Source organism: Ictalurus furcatus, chromosome 1 (genome assembly GCF_023375685.1).
Source record: "Ictalurus furcatus strain D&B chromosome 1, Billie_1.0, whole genome shotgun sequence".
Classification (NCBI taxonomy): domain Eukaryota; kingdom Metazoa; phylum Chordata; class Actinopteri; order Siluriformes; family Ictaluridae; genus Ictalurus; species Ictalurus furcatus.
Genome location: NC_071255.1, coordinates 26,050,190 through 26,069,592, shown reverse-complemented (window position 1 = coordinate 26,069,592; position 19,403 = coordinate 26,050,190). Strand labels below are relative to the sequence as shown.

The 19,403-nt window shown below is 36.6% G+C and overlaps 1 protein-coding gene across 1 annotated transcript in view; it reads left to right on the top strand.

Moving 5' to 3' along the window:
* tsnare1 (T-SNARE Domain Containing 1) overlaps nucleotides 1-19,403 on the top strand; it is a 104,257-nt gene that overhangs the window by 38,830 nt on the left and 46,024 nt on the right. Inside the window, exons 3-4 of the mRNA XM_053634489.1 lie at nucleotides 9,765-9,842; nucleotides 9,939-10,008. Of these exons, the coding sequence (XP_053490464.1) occupies nucleotides 9,765-9,842; nucleotides 9,939-10,008 (148 nt within the window). The remainder of the gene's footprint in view (nucleotides 1-9,764; nucleotides 9,843-9,938; nucleotides 10,009-19,403) is intronic.

Below are 19,403 nucleotides of genomic sequence, written 5' to 3'. Positions count from 1 at the left end.
AAAAAGAATAGTTTTCTGCAATAGTTTTTTATAAAGGGGTTCTGCTTTTTCTGAAAGAGAGAGATTCTGTTTACAGTTCAGGGGAACAGTTAGATGGAACAGTTTTGTCTAAAAACTAAAAGTGTAGGCTGATTTTATTTATTTATTTATTTTTGTAATTTTTTTTTCCATTTTCTCCCCAATTTCGTCTTGCCAATTACCACCCCCTGTCTAACTTTCCTGCCATCACATGACTACTACCAACCGGGGAGGGTGGGGCAAACGTGTTTCCTCCGAAGGCACCTCCACATCTTTTTTGAATTGCTGATAATGCAGTATCACACACTTGGAGGAAAGTGCTATCTGCAAACATGAGTTCCTAAATGCCTAGATGTGATTGGATAGTGTCACTGTGATTGACTGGAGAGTATGCCACCCCTCCAACCCACAATCACAGCCAATTTTCTTCCCTTTCCTCGCGGCTAACGTTAGAGTGAATACTTTTCTGTTGCGCACTTGAGAGCCCATAATTATGTATTATTGTTATTATTATTATTATTATTATTATTATTATTATTAATGTTGTTTTGTTTTTGTTTATTTATTTGTTTATTTATTTTTATTTTCTCAGACATGTTTACTCACTATTGATCTACTACTTTATCACTGTTGATGATATACCATATGCATTGTGTCAGTCTTAGTGATATGGCCTGAGCTGAGCTGTAATTATTTGGTTATCAGAGAGCTCCACCTACTCTGAAGTTCATTTGCGAGCTTTGCTGTAGAGACATGCTCTTATGCAGAGTCTAATGAAGGCACAGTGAAGCTCTGGCAGGTTACACAAGCAGCCTCTTAAGTGGTCAAAGCTAAAGAGCAGTCTGAAGCAGGACACTTATGAGAGAGAAAGTGATATCAGGTATGTTGCTCTCTATTTCTCTCTCACACTCACAGGCATATGTTAGACAGCATTGTTCAATGATTGCTGTCTGGTGAGAGCAAAAAGAGAGGCTTTTATATTTGCTTCGAGATGTTGAGTGCATACAGAATACTTGATGGTGGATAATTATTGCAGAGCCATGTGTATCACATTTAAGGTCAATCACTGTAACTCAAGGATATTGAACAGAGCTATAGTTTGCAGACTTATTATATCTAAAGTATGTCTTTGCGTAGCACAAATATTGTAGACTTTCTTTATAAGAAAAGCAAAGACAAAAATAAATATATATATATTTTTAAACATTCTATAATTATACTTTGGAAAGGGCAACATTTGCATCAGCTCTTGATTGCATTAGTTCAGGAAAATATTGCCACTTTGTACTTCATGTCAAACATGAGGTACAAAGAGTTTGAAAAAGGAAAGTAATGTTTCTGCAATAATCAAACCCAGGTTAGAGAAAGCCCCACTGTTCCCAACTCTGGCCTGCTGAGGTTCAATGAACTGTGCTGTAAAATAAGTCACGGTAAAAATCTGTGTGCTGGTTTATTAAGATCTATTATTACATGGATAAACATCTTCTCGTTGTCAGGGGGTGGGGAGAAGTCAAGTAGAAATGCATCTAATTGAAAATGGCTCATAACTGGTTTTTATAACACTATATATTAAAACTAATTTGGTATGTTTGTGTTTTGACAGAAAATTAGAACATGGAATGAAATCCCCTTGCCCTGCCTCTCAGCTGTAATATATATGAATTTCTCATTAGATCAGGTTGAAAATTACCAGTGAAATTCTACTCTATTTTGCAATGCTAATGTAAATTCAAAATGACTTTTTTCATACAGAGACTGAACCATGGTGTATACAATAGTAAAACTGTCCAAAGTGTTTAACTGCAACACTAATGCCTGATATATGACAAGGTTGCCTTTGTCAGATATATAACAATGTAATTACGTAAGCAATATGTGCTTACATGTGAAAAACACTGTTGTTCATTTGAACATGGTATATGACATCATGTGAATAATATTTGTTAAACTACATGTGAAAACATGAAAATAAATGAATCCTGTGTAAAACATCACCTATGAAATTAAATAAATAATTTGTAAAATATCATGTAAAATATCAAAATAAATGAATCCTGCATAAGTAATCACATGTGAAATTAAATTCATTGTATGGAGAAAAACAATCACATGAAAATAAATCATATACAAATCACATGTTAAGATAAATAAATGTGTAAAAATCATGTGACATTAAATTAGTGATGTATAAAAAATCAAATATGAAAATGAATAATTTCACGTGAAACTAAATTAATAATGTGAAAAATAAAAACACATGCAGTAGCAGTACATGAGAAAAATATGGAAAAATAACGTGGTATCTAAAATCATATTCACATGAGAAGGATTATGCCTATTTCCTGTGTATATTCAGGTCAGGTTAATTTATTTGTATCCATAGTTAGATTTGGTCTGTAGTGGACAAGTTCATACATCTTGGCACACGTTCCAAATCCCCCTCATAAAAAAACTTAAATAAATGAATGTTATTTAACGTTTACATAATAAAAAAATTATATATATTTGTGTGTGTGTATGTATGTATGTATGTATGTATGTGTGTGTGTATATATATATGCGCAACATTGCTATGACTTATTCAACTGAGTAATAGCTGCTGGAACAAAGCTGTTTTTATACCACTTTATTCTGCACTGGAAGCTGGAATTCAACACTATTGACATACAAACAACCTTATGTTGGTTTGTTGACTTGTCCCTCTAGAACAACCCATAATAGTCCTATGTAGAACCTTATAACAAGGAGTTTCCTTTTTAGAAACCGATCTACACCTCTTTAAGAACTCCTTTAGAAACTCAGACATTAACCATCCAAAGAACCCTTAACACACCCTTATGAACCGTTTATATAGTTCATATTTAAATTAAAATATAGGTACCTTCCAAAAGTATTCAATAGGCTGTATGGTAAGTAGGAATTTATAAAGCACTCAACACCAAAGATCAATTCTTACACCTTGTTCAGTTGAATGCCTGAGCATTGGGTTAATAAGGCCACTACACATTTTCACCACTGATTATAAATTACACAGTGCAGTAACCCAGATTTATTGCATGGAACTTAGCTGAACTTCGGCTACTTCAGGTAACTTTGCAAAACTGGGTTTAAAATTTGGCTGTGTACAGAGTTGTTAAAAGAGCAGTACGCATGTTTAGCTTACCCTCAGCTCCTCGGGGCAGAGGTGTGTGTGTGTACATGTGTGTACATGTGTGTGTGTTGATGAGGATACTGCCATGAAACAGTACAGTTCTTGGAACACAAAGACAAGAACAGGTTAAAAATCATTTTAAAGGCAGACCACAGTTAGAAAGTGAAAGGTGAATTGAGAAAGGTTTAGGATAGGGAATGCAGCTGTGAGACTTGGTGCAGTTGCTATGTCTGATTCCCATTGGTTTTGGGGGTTTGACTTTTCACCACCTTCACTGGCCCTTGCAGGAATCTGGAAAGATAGGGAGACCGAAGTTTAGCAATAGTGTAAATTGCTTTAGCGAGCTCTCTAAAACTGCTGCTTCTTCTCCACCAAAAAGTGGCATTTTTATTTCCCTGCTTCAACACCACCGGCTGTGAGGGATATCTGTAATCAGTGAGCAACAGCCGTGAGAAATTCTGCCTAGCCCCACCTCAGACAATATCTGTTTCTGTTCTTGGGCGTCAGTGCTGTTGTTGACATCTGTAGTCTCATTTGTTTCAATACAAACTTCTGGCCACAGTTATTTAAACATAAAATGGATACAGTATGTACGTTATTTTAGTATTTCCTATGATACAAAAACTTATTTGGAGTGTTTTACTTTCCAGATCACACTAGCCTTCAATCTAACTGTGATCATAACTGAAAACGTATCTTAACCCTAACCCCTTCATATAAATGCTATGTGTAGTTCAATTGACAATGCAAAGCAAAGTTAGGTAATCATCCATCCACATCTGACAATGAAACAAAACATTAGGAAGCCAAAATAATGTTATTACAGCATGAATTCACTCTATTGTACTAATGTTAGTGTGTACTTTATCATCAAAGACAATATTGTGATTGTGGCCAAGGTATGATATGTAACACTGAAAGTATCAGAAATAGAGAATCATTATAGTATATTCACAGGTCGGCCTTTGAAGTACTTCTTTACAGCAGCATTTGTTCTCTCAATGATTCATAATGCCTTGGAAAGTAGCAGTTGAATGTTTTAAATTTTTTATGTTTTTTACCTAGACCAAAACAAATCTTATACCGTACTACTGAGGGAGATAGAAACTACCCAAAGAGTAAAACCTGAGGCACTCGAGCAATACTTCTATTTACATTCTCTGCTTCTTGATGAGTTTGCCATTTTTCATCTGCAGGAGGGACAGTCAGATGCTGACCTCATGTATAATGAGCGGGGAGCTTTTGATTAAGTCCTATTCTGGTTTGAGAGTGTAATTGAATGTGCTGCAGAATCGGCATTTACAGTATCGATGAACATGTCAGATGAGGCAAATGTTAATTTGTCCCCTGCAGCCCAACAATTTGGGCTCATTCCTCTTCCTGCCGAAAAACACCATGTTTAATGTGTTTGATATCAGTAAATTTTACTGAGGTATGTAGAGATTTTCCATTCACCACCTAGTTCCTTAGATTTGCTCATGTAGGAAGATGTGTAATGTTATATATATATATATATATATATATATATATATATATATATATATATATATATATATATATATATAATATAATCTAAGAATATAGGTAATGGCAGCCAGAAGGATCAATACTCCCATACTCGCAGAGTGAATTGAATTGATCATGTGTCTCTGTGAATGGATAGAGTTGTGTAGTGCAGAGACTCATAATTCCAGAGACAACCAGATGGATTCTAGGTGCCATGATGATAATTGGTTGAGAAGGGATCTGGCATCTACCTTGGTCTCTGCAGGAGAAGCCACAGAAATCTCAGTCACCTAGCCCTAGAGCTGTGACACACACACACGCGCGCACACACACGTGCACACACACACACACACACACACACACCCCCACACACACGTGCAAACACGCGCGCACACACACAATAAACCAGATGTACTAAGCTTTTTGTGCCTGATTTCAGGGCCAATTAGAACCCATTTTGTCCGAAAACCATGCATTATGTACAAAACTACTGTATGAACATAAATGAGCAGGTACATGGAAGCACTCTCCCTCATACATATGCATTTCATGGAAAAAGTGGAAAGTCAGCGCAAAAAACAGGTATGCTAAAAAACAAAATTAAAATGTGGCTGATTATATATTCTATTTGACACATGAGAAAAATCCAGTACATGAGTCAGTTAATCCCAGAGCTACTCAAATATACCACATCCAATCTTTTTCCTTGAGCACTAAGTGTGTTCACACTAAGCTTCAACTTTGGCTACCTTGTCAAACAAGACAATCTTGTCAAACAAGACAAGAGAATCTCCCTGATTCTCAAACAGTAACTAATGACATTTACTTTGCTCGTGACCGTGTCTCGTCTGTTGGATATCTACAAAACAGTAAGCAGAGCTCAAGTTATGTAATGCTGAGCTCTAAGCAAGTTTGGGTGAATCTTCCTCAGGTAGCACCTGTTCCTCCTGAAAATTTGTTCTGATTAAATACACACATTGTAAGTAGTGGGTTTCTATTCTTCCCAAGTCGGTATATGAATTCTAATACCAGGAGCAAGATTAGACAGTGGTTTGATCTTAGTTTAATACAGAGTGGTTAGCATGGCAGGAAGCTCCTCAGGACTTGTATATATGCAGATATCTAAATATCTGTTTCTTAATGTCAGATGAACTCGGTGCGGGTCTGTTCCTTCATGCAGCGCCTTCTTATGAGCATGCTTGACAGTTTTATGGTCTCTTTGGCAAACTCATTTGACTGTGAATATCCAGGACATATATGTATGAGTGTGATGCCCTTTGAAACTAAAAGGAATGTGATTCTTCTTGGCTCTTTGTATTTTCCAAAAATGGCATTCCCAGACTTGGTGAGCTGTCTTACTAGGCCTGTTGATGATCTCTGATTTTTTTTTTTGGTCAAGTATTAGCTATGAGCAGCAAGTCAAAATGTTAGCTTACAGTTTTAGGCTTGGGGGTTTACATGACCAGCAAGGCTCTCCCTGATTCTTTGGGAGGAACTGTTGCACCGATTCCCACCATCTGCTCCATGTCTTGTTCGATTCAGGTCCGGTCTTTCTGCCTTGGGTGTTCATTTGTTGAACACATTGGTTTGCTAGTTGTAGCATTTCCAGGATTAATATGCAAAGCACTGACGGATTACTGTTCTGTCTCTGATCATCAATATGACACGTTTGTCAGTGCTGGCGCAGATTGATGCCAGTGCAGTGTTTTGCCCAGTCTCTCTAATGTGCCACTTTTACAGCTATTTTACAACTCTATCAGCATCAGTTGCTTCCCTAAGCTGACTGAGCTAAATTTTTCTGTTGCCTCTAGTGTGTACAGTATGTCATTTTATCAGAAGCATAACCAGACCTTTGTTTATTGGCCAAGTATACTTGAGTTGAATATACAAGGGATTTAACTTGAGCTTTTACTGGTCTTTTATAGACATTACAAAAACATGCCAAGGACACAAAACACACTGGCAATATAACACACTATATTATATACAACTATTGAACTGTAAATAATGGGAAAAAAAAGTAAATAAATATTGTTAAGAGGAGGGGGTTCAAATATGTGGTGCTCTGGTTGAAACGGGTCTTCAGTTATCATTTCTGCTGCCTTCTGACTCTGGAGCTGAACAGGTCCCGGGCAGTGGGCAGGTTTCTGCCTATGCTCCTTTCAGCCAACATGTTGCAGTCTGTTCAGCCCATTGTTGGTTGCAAAGCCAAAACCTGAATGTTATTGATGTGGTGAGGACAGACTCAGTGGTGGCCCAACACTTTTGATGTTAGGTTAAAATTAGTAAAATATCAGATCCTCTGCTGGGCTTTTTTAGCAATGCAATTGGCTTTCTCTCTCAGGTACTGTAGTTAGTACTGTTTACTGTAGGTAGTAGTTCCCAGGAATCATTCCACATCCTTCACAATCATGATATGGTATTCTCTTATATGATTAGAGAAGGCAGTTGTGAGGCAAGCCATCATAGTCTTAAGCTTGTTCAGCTTCAGCTGGTTGTGACTTCACCAGAGAACCAGTTGTTTAACTTCCCATCTGTTTGGTGTATGATGAGACTGATGATTGTTTTGCCATCTGAAAACGTCAAGAGTATCTAAGGAGGGTCCTTGGAAGCACAATCACCCTAGATATTTCAGATTAAAAATAACTAACTAACTAAATAATGTTTAGAACTATTTAAACTTCTAGGCAAATGACACTGTTATGGATGACAGGTTGTGGGATATAATTTCAATGGTTTTAGACACAAATATGGTCTTAACCAGCAACGACTTGACAAAGCAGCTTGAGGTTATTCATTTTAAAACCTAGCTGTGGTGCATACTGGTGTTCTAAATAGTTTGATAGTGTGCCTACTATGGTAATTTATCACAGTGTGCAATTTTGACATACTATTTAGTGCACTGGTATATGGTTTGGGACACAGCCATCAACAGTGAGGAGGTGAAGCAAGTCTTAAAAAATGATCTGTTTGTTGATGCAGAGTCAGATATTTTATGTGAGTGGTTAGATAAGGATTTGCTCTGTTCTAAATATTTTTAAAGAAAAGTGCAATATAATGCAATGGTGTTTCTCTTTTAGTCTATTTCAGCTGCCTTTCAGCAAAAAATATATTCATTTTTTTAAAACATAAATTGTTTAATTAGTGCTGGTTGAATAATATTTTTGTGGTACTGAACAATTGTTTGTTGTTAATTATGCTTAAACCTGAACTCCAAGGAGTGAAGCAGAAACGCATTTTCTTTGTCAAAGTAAGTGTATGCCTCTGGCAGTATACATTTTATACGAGGTCTGGGATAAGGTTATGAAAATGTATGATGTCACAAATGTGTAGGCTGTTATGAGCACCGACAATGAATTTGCAAAGTTGGCATCTATGCTTGGAGGCACAGCCGTTGGTGTACAGGGAGCACAGAATTTTGCAGAGCGGACATTTGTGGGAGCAGCAGTGCTGATGATCAGAGTTTGAGATGTGTCTCCCAAGCCTTACCTTCTGCTTCCTACCCATCTGGATTTGTTGATCAAGATGATGTGTTTGGTTAACATTTACTGAGACTCCTTTTTGATGGAATGATACCTGACGTGTGGGTTTCTTTAGTTATTTGGTCTTCTATGGTAGAAAGGCATTTCATCTTAACATTGTAGTTCGGTTAAATGTTATTAATTTGTACATAAGCGGTCTCATTAAACAAATTTATTTGTAAATCGTTTGCAAGAGCATCAACACAAGAAATGTGGTATTCATAAAAATGCTCCTATCCCACAAGAGCTCTTGAGATTGTGTAAAATGTACATATAAGGAGACGTGGTAACATGAACCTGGTTTTTCAAGCTTCAAATCATATAATTGGCATGAGTTCCTGCAATATTGCATATAGATTACTCTGGCAAGTTTAAATACAGTAGCTTGTTTTTTAGTTGCACACAAATTAAATTAAAGAAAAATGTGAAATTCTGTCTAAAAAAAAAAAATCCATAAATTAGGACAAATAAGACTAGCTATTTAATTAGGACAAAATAAGTAGCACCCTATAAAAGGAGCAAGCATTATTATATGTCGATGGTAGCTGATGAGCTGCAATGGCTCTTTCAACATTTAGTATGTTTGTGTTTTCAGCTCTCTGTGATCTTTGCTTTTTACAGAGTTTTGTGAGTGTCATTAAATGTAAAACCGCTGTGCTGTGAACGTGCTTGATACAAGTAAAATCCCATTACTGACACTTTGGGTACATCTAGCAGGAACTTCTGGTAAAGTTTGCTTGAAGACATCATCTACACACAAGTTTACTAAATGATTAATAAATGATTCCCATTGTATATAGTGTCTACAAATAACAGGGATCTGCATCACATCTACCTTATACAGTATGATTTACAGGTTTATATGATAATCATGAATACATAGTTTTCAGTTAGGATATCCTACTGTTAATCAAAAATGCATACACACATCTTGGGTATTGGATTTTCTCTGCTCCCATTTCTCCCAGTGTCTAATGTCTGCTATCGCTCTCCAGTACAAAACATAATTTTCTATTTTGCCCAGTTATGTGTGAGTGCATTGGATGAAGAGGCATAGAAAAACAGCTTGCCAATTACAGTCATTTTGCTGACAGAGATAGAAAAAAGCCCATAAGAACACTCACTGTGTGAGAGCATGTGTGCAACTGTATGTTGGGCCTGTGCTAAAGGTTGTGAAGTGGATCGAGATGATGGGTTTCTGTGATTGCCCCTGCTCTGGGTGCATATGTGTGTGTCATGTGTTTCATGAAGAAATACTGTAGCTATGCTCACATGACCCATTTGGGTCATAACCGAGAAACAGTAATGTATCTATCATTATCTGATTCATGTGGATTTACCAAAAAATTAAATAGCAAAAGAATTAAGCACTATTATATATGATCAAACCATGTAGAATAGGTTTTGCGTCACGTGAAATAATTCATATTGTCTTGTATGCTTCTAACAATGAGAATTTTACAAGATCATGCAATAGTTATTGTCTTTGGTGAATATTTATAATGAATATCTTGTTTCTTTATGAGATCTTTCAGAAATAATTCAGCAATGTTTTGTTTTTACTGCAGCTACACAGGTTAGCTCTTCAGAATTACAAGATGTGTTCCAAGAAACATCTTCCAACATCTTCCAAATTAATGCTAATGGTGAGTAGATAAAGGTAATATTTAGATGCTCAATTTATAAAACTTGAAAAATGAAAAAATTCAAGATCCAAGGTATTAATTCATTACTTTCCACAGTGGTCACATTAGAGAAGAGCCTTCAATCGTTGGGGACATCGAGAGACACAGCAGAGCTACACCAGAGCCTGTAAGTGTTTATGCTTTCCCAATACACAGTCTTTGTCAGCTAAACAAAATAGTATCATGGAGACTGAATGAAGCCAATGAGGTTTTATTCTCCAATATTTCCAGGTTTTCTTTTAGAATTTGAAATAAGAATGCACTCAAAAAGTGCTTTACATGGTGATGGGTCTTTAAGTAGGGAACAGATTGTTGTGCACAGCAAATCAAATTGTTTTATTTGTGATGGTTCTGCTGCATTAATGCCAAAGACCATCTATCTGCATTTCGTTTAGGTAATCATACATGAGGGGGCAGTAGATTCAGAAAGTACAGCGATGAACTTAGCTAGCTGATGTAGCTTAGTAGCAGATGTCCATTAAAACTCAAATTAGACCTGTCAGAGTAATTGCAGGGGAAAGTGGAAGCCTACTCTGGACAGAATGTTCTGAATATAAAAACAAAACAAAAAAAACAGTAGCAATAGAAGTAGCATAGAATTATAGCCTTGGTACACATAGCCTGCGATCATTTAGGGGTTTTATATATATATATATATATATATATATATATATATATATATATATATATATATATATATATATATATATATATATAATAACCACACTAATTGTACCAGAGACTACTCTTTGTATTTTTTGTCACATCAAATATTGACTTTGTTTTATTTACTATTGTTTATTGCTCTTTATGGTATTTTTTTAAAATGTAAAAACATTTAATTTCATTATTTTTAAATTGATATACATAGTACTGTGTGTGTATTAGTGCATGTGTGTGTAAATTGTGTGAGCATGCATTTTGTGAGAGGAGCCACAGCACAACATATCTCTCCCTAATCTCACTGCTCATCAGTGCTTTCTGGATCCTTTTATAGCACGCCATTTTATAGGACCTTTGTTATAGCATGCCATTAATGTGAAACCAGGTTTGCAGGCAAGTTAAAATATTATAATGTCAAAAGTATTCTGAAACCTTCATAAAACCAACACAAGAGGGGTCACAATGTCTTGGCACACCATTTCCGGGTGCTCAGTCCGATCAGCGTCCTAAAGAAGGCTGGCAAATGCACATCATTGTAGATGCAAAACCACACTATAGCCACATTTACAGTACACCATGTGGTTCAAGTGACCAAATTCCCGATTTTTTCCTCCCATGTCGCAAAGATATATGACCCATGAGCGTGTAATCAGGAAAAAAGAACATGGATACCGATATTCTCAGATCAGTTTCAGGCCTCATTCATATGTGGAAATAACTCTGATATGAATCGGATATGTGCATTTGCGTCTGCCGTTTAAGTGGACAGATCGGATATTCCCCTGTCAATGCGAGCCGTATGTCATTGAAAAAGTGACTGTGCCAAATGACGTCAACTCGGGTGGACACCAACCACGAAAACACAACTCTCAGTGGAGTAATGGAGGGCAACGGATCAACCCAGTGGAGTCATGCCGAAGTTGTATATCTTTTGAGACTTTAGGACGAAGAGACGGTGCAGGCAAGAATGCAGGGTTGTTACAGAAACAAAGCCATATTTGAAGAAATTTCAGGTGAGATGGGAAGGCGTGTTTTTAAACGCTCATGACTACAGAACCAACGTAAAATAAAAAGCTTATTATATTTTTGTCTGCATCCATTGCAAATTGCACAATTTTTACTTCATTTTCAGCCTAAGCTTTTCCGGAGACATCTACCTTGGGTTATTTCACAAAGTGTATAGTGTAAATGTAGATATCAGATATGTGTCACTTTTAAAAGAAGATCGGATATAGTCAACAAATCGGAATTGGCCATCAAGACCTGCAGTGTAAATGCAGCCAATTAGAACTTTAAAGCACTGCTCATCAGTCCATCAATGCACCCCTACGAGTCACGCTTAACCTTTTCTGCATTGTGATGTAAATACAGTATATTAATACACTTCAATGCAGATGAATAAACCAGACTTTAGATATGGCACACATGAACACTGCTTTTCTTGTTTAGACCAAAGCCGTGAGGTAGAACACTGATTACCTGCCATTTTATAGGTTCAAGGCCACCTTCTGGCACGTATACAACACATAAATATGAGCTCTCAGGTCTTTATTGGTCCCAAACCTCTCCACCTGTAGATATAGATATAAAACTGAACAAGCTGTCAGTGCCTATTTTCTCTTTTTTTTTTATCATCTCATTCCCTTCAGACATCAGTTACTCTTTTCAGTCAGGCTGCCAGCAACTACGAAATTCATGGCTTGTCTGCAAATGGTCAATCTGAAATCACTGCATCTGTGTAAACTGCATTACACACACCGTGTCCACTGGCATGCCATCAATTCTATCAGCCTTTTCTATCAACCTGACATTCCTGCACTGTCAAGTTTCTTTTCTTTAAGATCATCAGTAGAAATCTCTGGAGAAAGTGAATAGTGAATATCTGTGTTCTTCTTTCCTATCTGCCTTTTTATAGTTGGGTCTACAAACTAAATTCTTACAGTATCAGTGTATATGGTGTAGAGCTGATATTATCCATGCAGCCACATAGTTTTATTATATACTGGTTGATTTTATTTTAAAATTATTATTGTTGTTGTTGTTGTTGTTAATGTGTCTATTATATACTTTGAGTGTTAAAGCCTTCAAATTTATCCATTTGGTAGCTGGTTTTGTCTAATGTGATTTACAAGTTGAGCATAACACAGTTAAAAGATAAAGATCTTAAACGTGCTGACAATGATACAAGTGCGGCAAGACTGACCTTCCACTAGATGAATAGAACAGGGAGAGCCACAACTATATACACACACACACACACACACACACACACACACACACACACACACACACACACACACACACACACATACATAGACACTCACTCATTCACCAAGACAAAGCATGGGGTGAACCACATCTAAACATGAGGGTTGGCAAAAGTGCTGCTTCTAAGGAGTGCATCCATGAAAAAAGCACAACTACAAATCACAGGCAAGCTTATGGGAGATGCATCCAAAACTGTTTACTGTATTGTGCAAAAACCTACTGGGATTATAAGTAGTTCAGTGTTCTGAGGTCACTCTATGAATTCAGACATATTTGCACTAATGGCTAGTCTTTAAAATACAGTATGTCCACATTGTGGCCATTATGATGTTAAGGGTCAGAGCAGACAAGAAAATGTCTTCAGAAGGTCTTGCAGGTAAAAAGATGATTATCAGTCTAGTCTACACTGCCAATTTAATACAATTGAGCTATTGTGAAACACATTAGTCTCAGGTGAAGGTTTAGGATCCTTATGCAGGAAGGCTTTATTGACAGCACCTGTACACAACCCCAACTCCAAAATGGTAGTGCAAGCAACAGTCAAAACACGATGAAGCACCCAAACAACAGAACCAGAGGATAATCCAAAGAGTAATCAAACAAATGGACAAAAGGTCTAGGCTAATGTGGATGAACAACTCTTAGAAGTTACGCAAATCGAGAATTGGCAAGACTTTGAAATTAACTACAGAACACTGTGAGCTTACAGTATATACATGAAATGAGGAAGTGAACAGGAAATTGGGGTTTAGAGGTCACATTATAACTCGCAGAAGCATAGCCACTGCAAGTGGTGAGGGGGTAACGTCCTGAGCTGGTGTTGAACTGCAGTGCCCTCCACTAATATTGGCTCCCTTGGTAAATATGAGCAAAGAAGGCTGTGAAAAATTGTCTTCATTGTTTTAACCTTTTGGTATTTTGTTAAAAAAAGAAACTCCTTTGTTAAATATTGGTGTGCAACAATTATTGTCACCCTTTTAGTCAATACTTAGTCCCATATTGCCTGATGAGGTTGGAGTATACATGGCAAGGAATCGGAGACCATTCCCCCATACAGAATTTCTCTACATCCTTTAAATTTCGAGGTCTAAGATACTTATAATTAATAAATAAATAAATACTATTGGTAGAATTGTATACAGTTGCCCCAGGTCATGAAGTTTTAGACAGTCCCTTACTGCCTTCATTACTATAAAGCACTGGTGTGCTGTGCTTCTGAGAAATTAGCTTTAGGGGGATTTAACAGGAGAAAAATAAAAAATATATTTAACTTGGTTCTCATTCCAGTCCAGAGTAGGACAATACACATTTTGCCCTTTGTGTGTTTGTTATTTGAGAAATAGAAAAGAGAATCTCGAATGTGTCGTGAATCTCCGGAGACAGTGAAGTGCTCTAAAATGTAGTCAACTTGTGAGTGACATCACTTCCAAATACAAACACACCCCAATGTATACTCCCACCCCCAACACTGATTGGCAGGTTTCTGTGCAAGGCATGGGAAATGCAATATTGGTTTGAATATTGGCTGGCTCCATATGCCACACGGAAGAAATGAAATAGCAAACGGGGTAATCGTTGTTATTTCAATATGACGGGGTCATAACACGAAACGCACGGGAAATGCAATTGTAAAGAAACTTTGCGTTTCCATTTTAAATTTGGCAGACTCTATACGTTCATGTAAATGAAAATGCAAACGGTAATACATGATTTGCATTTTCATTTGAATTATGTCACAATTTATGCGTCCACAAGTAGGAAATGCAATTGCACAAAATTGCAGAAAATTACAGTTTGCAATTGCTTTTGAATATTGTCCGCAAAATACTTCCATAGTGAAGCTCAACAAGCTTTTGCCGCAGCTGTGTTCGCAGCTATATTCATAGATATATTCCTTGGTCTTACCCATTGTTATGAATGTCTAAGGGAATTTGGCCTGTGTGTTACCTCATATTTATACCCCTGTGAAACTGGAAGTAATGGTTGAACAATTTCCTGTTCCTAGTCACCCCTGTGTACTAAAAAAAAAAAGTAAAATATTAATGGGAATATACTACAAATATATTTTCTCATATGAGTTCATAGGGGTGCCAATAATTGTTGCATACCTATATTTAACAAAGGTGTGGGTGTGTGTGTGTTGTTGTAATTGCTTGATATCCATGAGAGCAGAGTATTTTTGTGAATTTTTTTTTTTTTTCTTCAAATTTCCCCCTAGTTTGTTAATAAAATCACTGGTTGCCACTAGCCTACTGGGGCTACTTGTCTCCCAAGCAATAATGAATAAAAATAATTAGCCAGGGCACCTTGGGTTTTCCAATTTCCTTAAATCCTATCTTACTTAGTTAAATTGACTCTGTATGAAAGACATGCCCATTTCTTTTAATAATAATTAATAGTTGTATATTTAATGTATCTGTCTCTAATGGCAAAAGGACATTACAATTTAAGCCTTTATAGGACTGTGCCAAATTTCAGCTGCATCAGTAGTCATTTTATATGAAGTGTGAGGGAGTAGCGCTGCTCGAGTAATTACCTTAACAATGTTCGATTGACCTGTCAGATGATCTGATGGATTTCTGACATGTCTGAAATTTTGGTTAGTGTTCTTGTAGTGTGAGCAGCCTTACAACCCAATTTCCTGTAGTTATTAAGTATTTGTTTTAAATGAAATTGTTCGTGCCAATGCATGGCAACAGTGACAATGTCAGCAAAAATATCTCAGCAAGAGCACACTGTATGTACAGGGCGCATAGAGGTCAGGGTAGCAAAGCTGTACCAACAACATACTATAATTTTTGCCTATATCATATAGTACAATATTTGCATTTTTGTCATTGTACTATGACTGGAAGGAATGAGAAAAATGAAAAGAGCCGAGCCTGCTCATATAATCTGAGCTGAAGTAGTATCTCATGGGTGAGCGGCCATACTATGTGATCGCTGTGTCAGATTCACCCCAAGTTAAAAAAAAAATACTTTTAACTAATGGAAATTCCAATATACAGAACTGTTCTTCATGGTTGTGTTTCATTTCTAGTTTGAGCACTCATGGCATAGCCTGTGAGCATATATAAATCAGAGGTTTTGGGTATAGAGGAGCAGCAATTTATATGTGCAGTGTGAATCGTCATCAAATGACAAGGTTTCTAAAATTATAAGGTATCTGCTTGGCCTAAGGACATAATAGTATATACTGTACTGTACAGTATAGACGTTGATTAATTTTCTATAACAGCACAACTCTGACAGTAGTTCTGACTGTTGTAATAATAATTATAATAATGTGCATGTTCTAATACATTTTTTTCCATAGTCTTTGACAGGGACTTGTATAGTGGTTGCACCACATAATCTAAGGCTTATAATAAACAGATAACCATTAGACAATAAATATATATTTAAGTAATATCACATGAGCAAGAGTGCTGTTGCACTGAATATCAGTGCAGAAGTGATTCTGCCATAGACACGAGGCTGCAGCTGCTCACAGATGTGTCGATTTCCCGTACAACAGCACAAATGCATGTGTGATATTGCTTCTATACAACAAGAAATTGTAGAAATATCAAGTAGCAATATGGAGGATACAATATGGCCAAATATTTTGTTTATTTTTGCTTTGTGTATGAAAATAGTTCTCAAAGAAGCCACAACTGGATAGCTGCTATGTAACACACTGACTGATGGCCCATAGGAAGTATACTAATAGTTTCAGTGTAACAGACTATTGCTTGAATTGGAATTTTATGTAGCGATCACCGACATATGGACTGAAACAAACAGTGAAATGTACCAGTTCTGTTATACTAAATGTCTGCACTCTTGGAACGCCGCCTGTCCAATCTAATTAGTGGACCAGAACTAACGGTTGTATAATCATTCATATGTTAAAGTGCAATGCTTTTTTTATTTTATTAATTTGAAGAGGGAGCAAAAATAGGCTGGGGAGGGAACAATTATTAATAGGTGATCTAATGTTCTGTAAGTGACAATAGGAACTTGTGGACGCTCCATAACATTAAATGTGCTCCACCCTGCCTTGGATTATTTTCCTAGAACAGCACAGTGTGTTGCATTTTATTTCTTAACTTCACAAAATTGGACTTTATTATTATTCATTTAAAATTTATGAACAATCAAATCTGTGCAAAGTTTGCATTTTCAAAGTTTAGTTATATTGCCAGATTCTACTGTTAGTCACTATGCTAATGAAAGACCTATCGTCAAGGTCTTTGACTTGTACCCTGCAAATATATGAGCTTCTGAAATTGGCAGTATAGTAATACTAAAATATCTTTACCATATTTCTCTGCCAGTGCCAATGATATGCTGTGAAAAAAAAAGAATGCACCATCTGTCTCTGCTCAGTAAGACAATTTGCAGCCACATCATTTAGAACAATAACTTATTCTTGTATTAGCATTCTCAAAATTTGTGTCTTGCCAAATTCACAGGAAAAACATGTACACTATCAGGGCTTTTAATATTTAAAAAAAAAAAACTTGTAAAAAATGTATTTATTTTTGTTTTTATTTAAATATGCTTGTCTACACATATTAGTCTAAACATCATGAATACAAATTATTCTACAGGGCTTCCCAAAGATCTCCATACATGGGGGAAATAAAACGTTTTAGCAAAATTTATCTTTATTTACAAAATGCCCTCTACACTCCCACTTATGATGAACTCATGTTAACACATCTGGTGTTATGCATGTAAATGCATGTCCTTTCACAAACTTGCAACAGGTTACCGATCCAGCCATGAGAATAATTTCAGTATGTTGTTCTTTTATCAAAGACCTTATTAAAGGCTATCTGAAATAAATAAATAAACACCGAACAACACACGTCCCCACTAATATGTGCACTATACAATCCCTCCTCAATTAAGTCCAACATCATTACCGATCACTGTCTTCTAACACTGGGCAAGATCCCCAGAAGACATGCTCAGCTCTCTGTGTTTATATTATCCACTTTATCTAGGTTTTATTATCCTGTATATAGCATGATGGTAAATTACTACAGGGGATTTATATGTATTGAAGTCCTCTTGTGTGGTTAAGCAGAAGCAGACATTGTTTATTAGGAAATTGATTCTTACTCATTCCAGTACCTCATCTCAGCTCTCTTTGTATATTAATGTTTTATCTGCTCACTTAATACATACATTAAACATTTTTGAAGATACTTAACACTTTGATATTGTGATGTATGCTATATTTGTGATTATTTACTTTCTCTTTCTCTGTCACCTTCTTAGTCTCAGAGCACGTTGGATTGGTTTGTGTTTGTCGCTCCTTTTTTTGTTTGTTTTTCTCTCAATTGACCTTGACTGAGCTCTCCTCTACCCAGTTTTAATTCACCACGCCTAGTCTGTCTGAGCAGGGGTCCAGATACACAACTCGCTCTCTCCCTCTTTCCATCTCTCTTTTGCCCCCTGCTGCACCTCAGCCATGATTCTATTAGAGCCAGTTTCCACGGAAACCTCTCGGTTCCAGGGTCATACCTCCCAGATGGCAACGAGGACCCTGGCTGACTGGAGCCCTCCCCCCAAGCCACACACACACACACACACACACACACACATATATATATATATATATATATATATACACACACACACACACACACACACACACACACACACACACACACACACACACACTGCTCTCTCCCTGGTGTCACTGGCAAGCCGTGATAGAAGCTACCTCAGCACTAACCTCACAAAAATTCAGAATAATGTCAAGACTGTGCTAAGCTGTCAAGAAAGCCAAACGGGGCCAAAGCCATTATTTGAGACCTAGGGTTCCTGAGTTATGATTTAATAAGCACAATTTTTGACCATTTGAAAACTGGAAAAATAAATAAAAAAAACAAAAAACCCTTTACAATTTGGCTCTCAGAATGATCAGAATTCCTGTGAGATGAAGTAGTTTAGCAAATTGATTTCAGCCCATCTTTGTAATCAGGGAAACAAATCCTCAAAGCTAAGTGGATTAATGATTCACAATCTTTGTGCTTGTTACCACATTATGCATTTTGCACTGCTCTTTTGGAGGACTTTTCAGGGACACTACTCATCTTTAGCACAGAAGTCACATCATGTAACTTTCCATGGAAGGAGCTCTCACTGTGAGCACTTGCATACAGAAAGCAAATCTGAGAAATCTAACGAGTGCACATTCAGTGACCACATTTTTGTTTTACTATAGAACATTTATTTTTTAAGAGCAGTATATATGTCTACCTAATAAGCCTTTTACCATTTCTCAAACGATTTCAATGATTTATCATTGTTCAATGGTTTATCATTGTATCATTGATATCATTATCATTGATCTATGTGGAGTACAAAAAAGTACAAAAAAAAGTTCTGTCTTGTAAACGGCCGCTCACTTATTTTAGCCTTTCTGTCAGCTCAACCCAGTCTGGCCATTCTCCACTGACCTCTCTCATAAACAATGTTTCCATCCGCAGAACTGCCACACACTGGATGTGTTTTTCTTTATTGCATAATTCTATAATAAGAGTACATGTGTGTTATGGTTGTGTAATTAGCTCTTGCTCATAAGTATTTGCA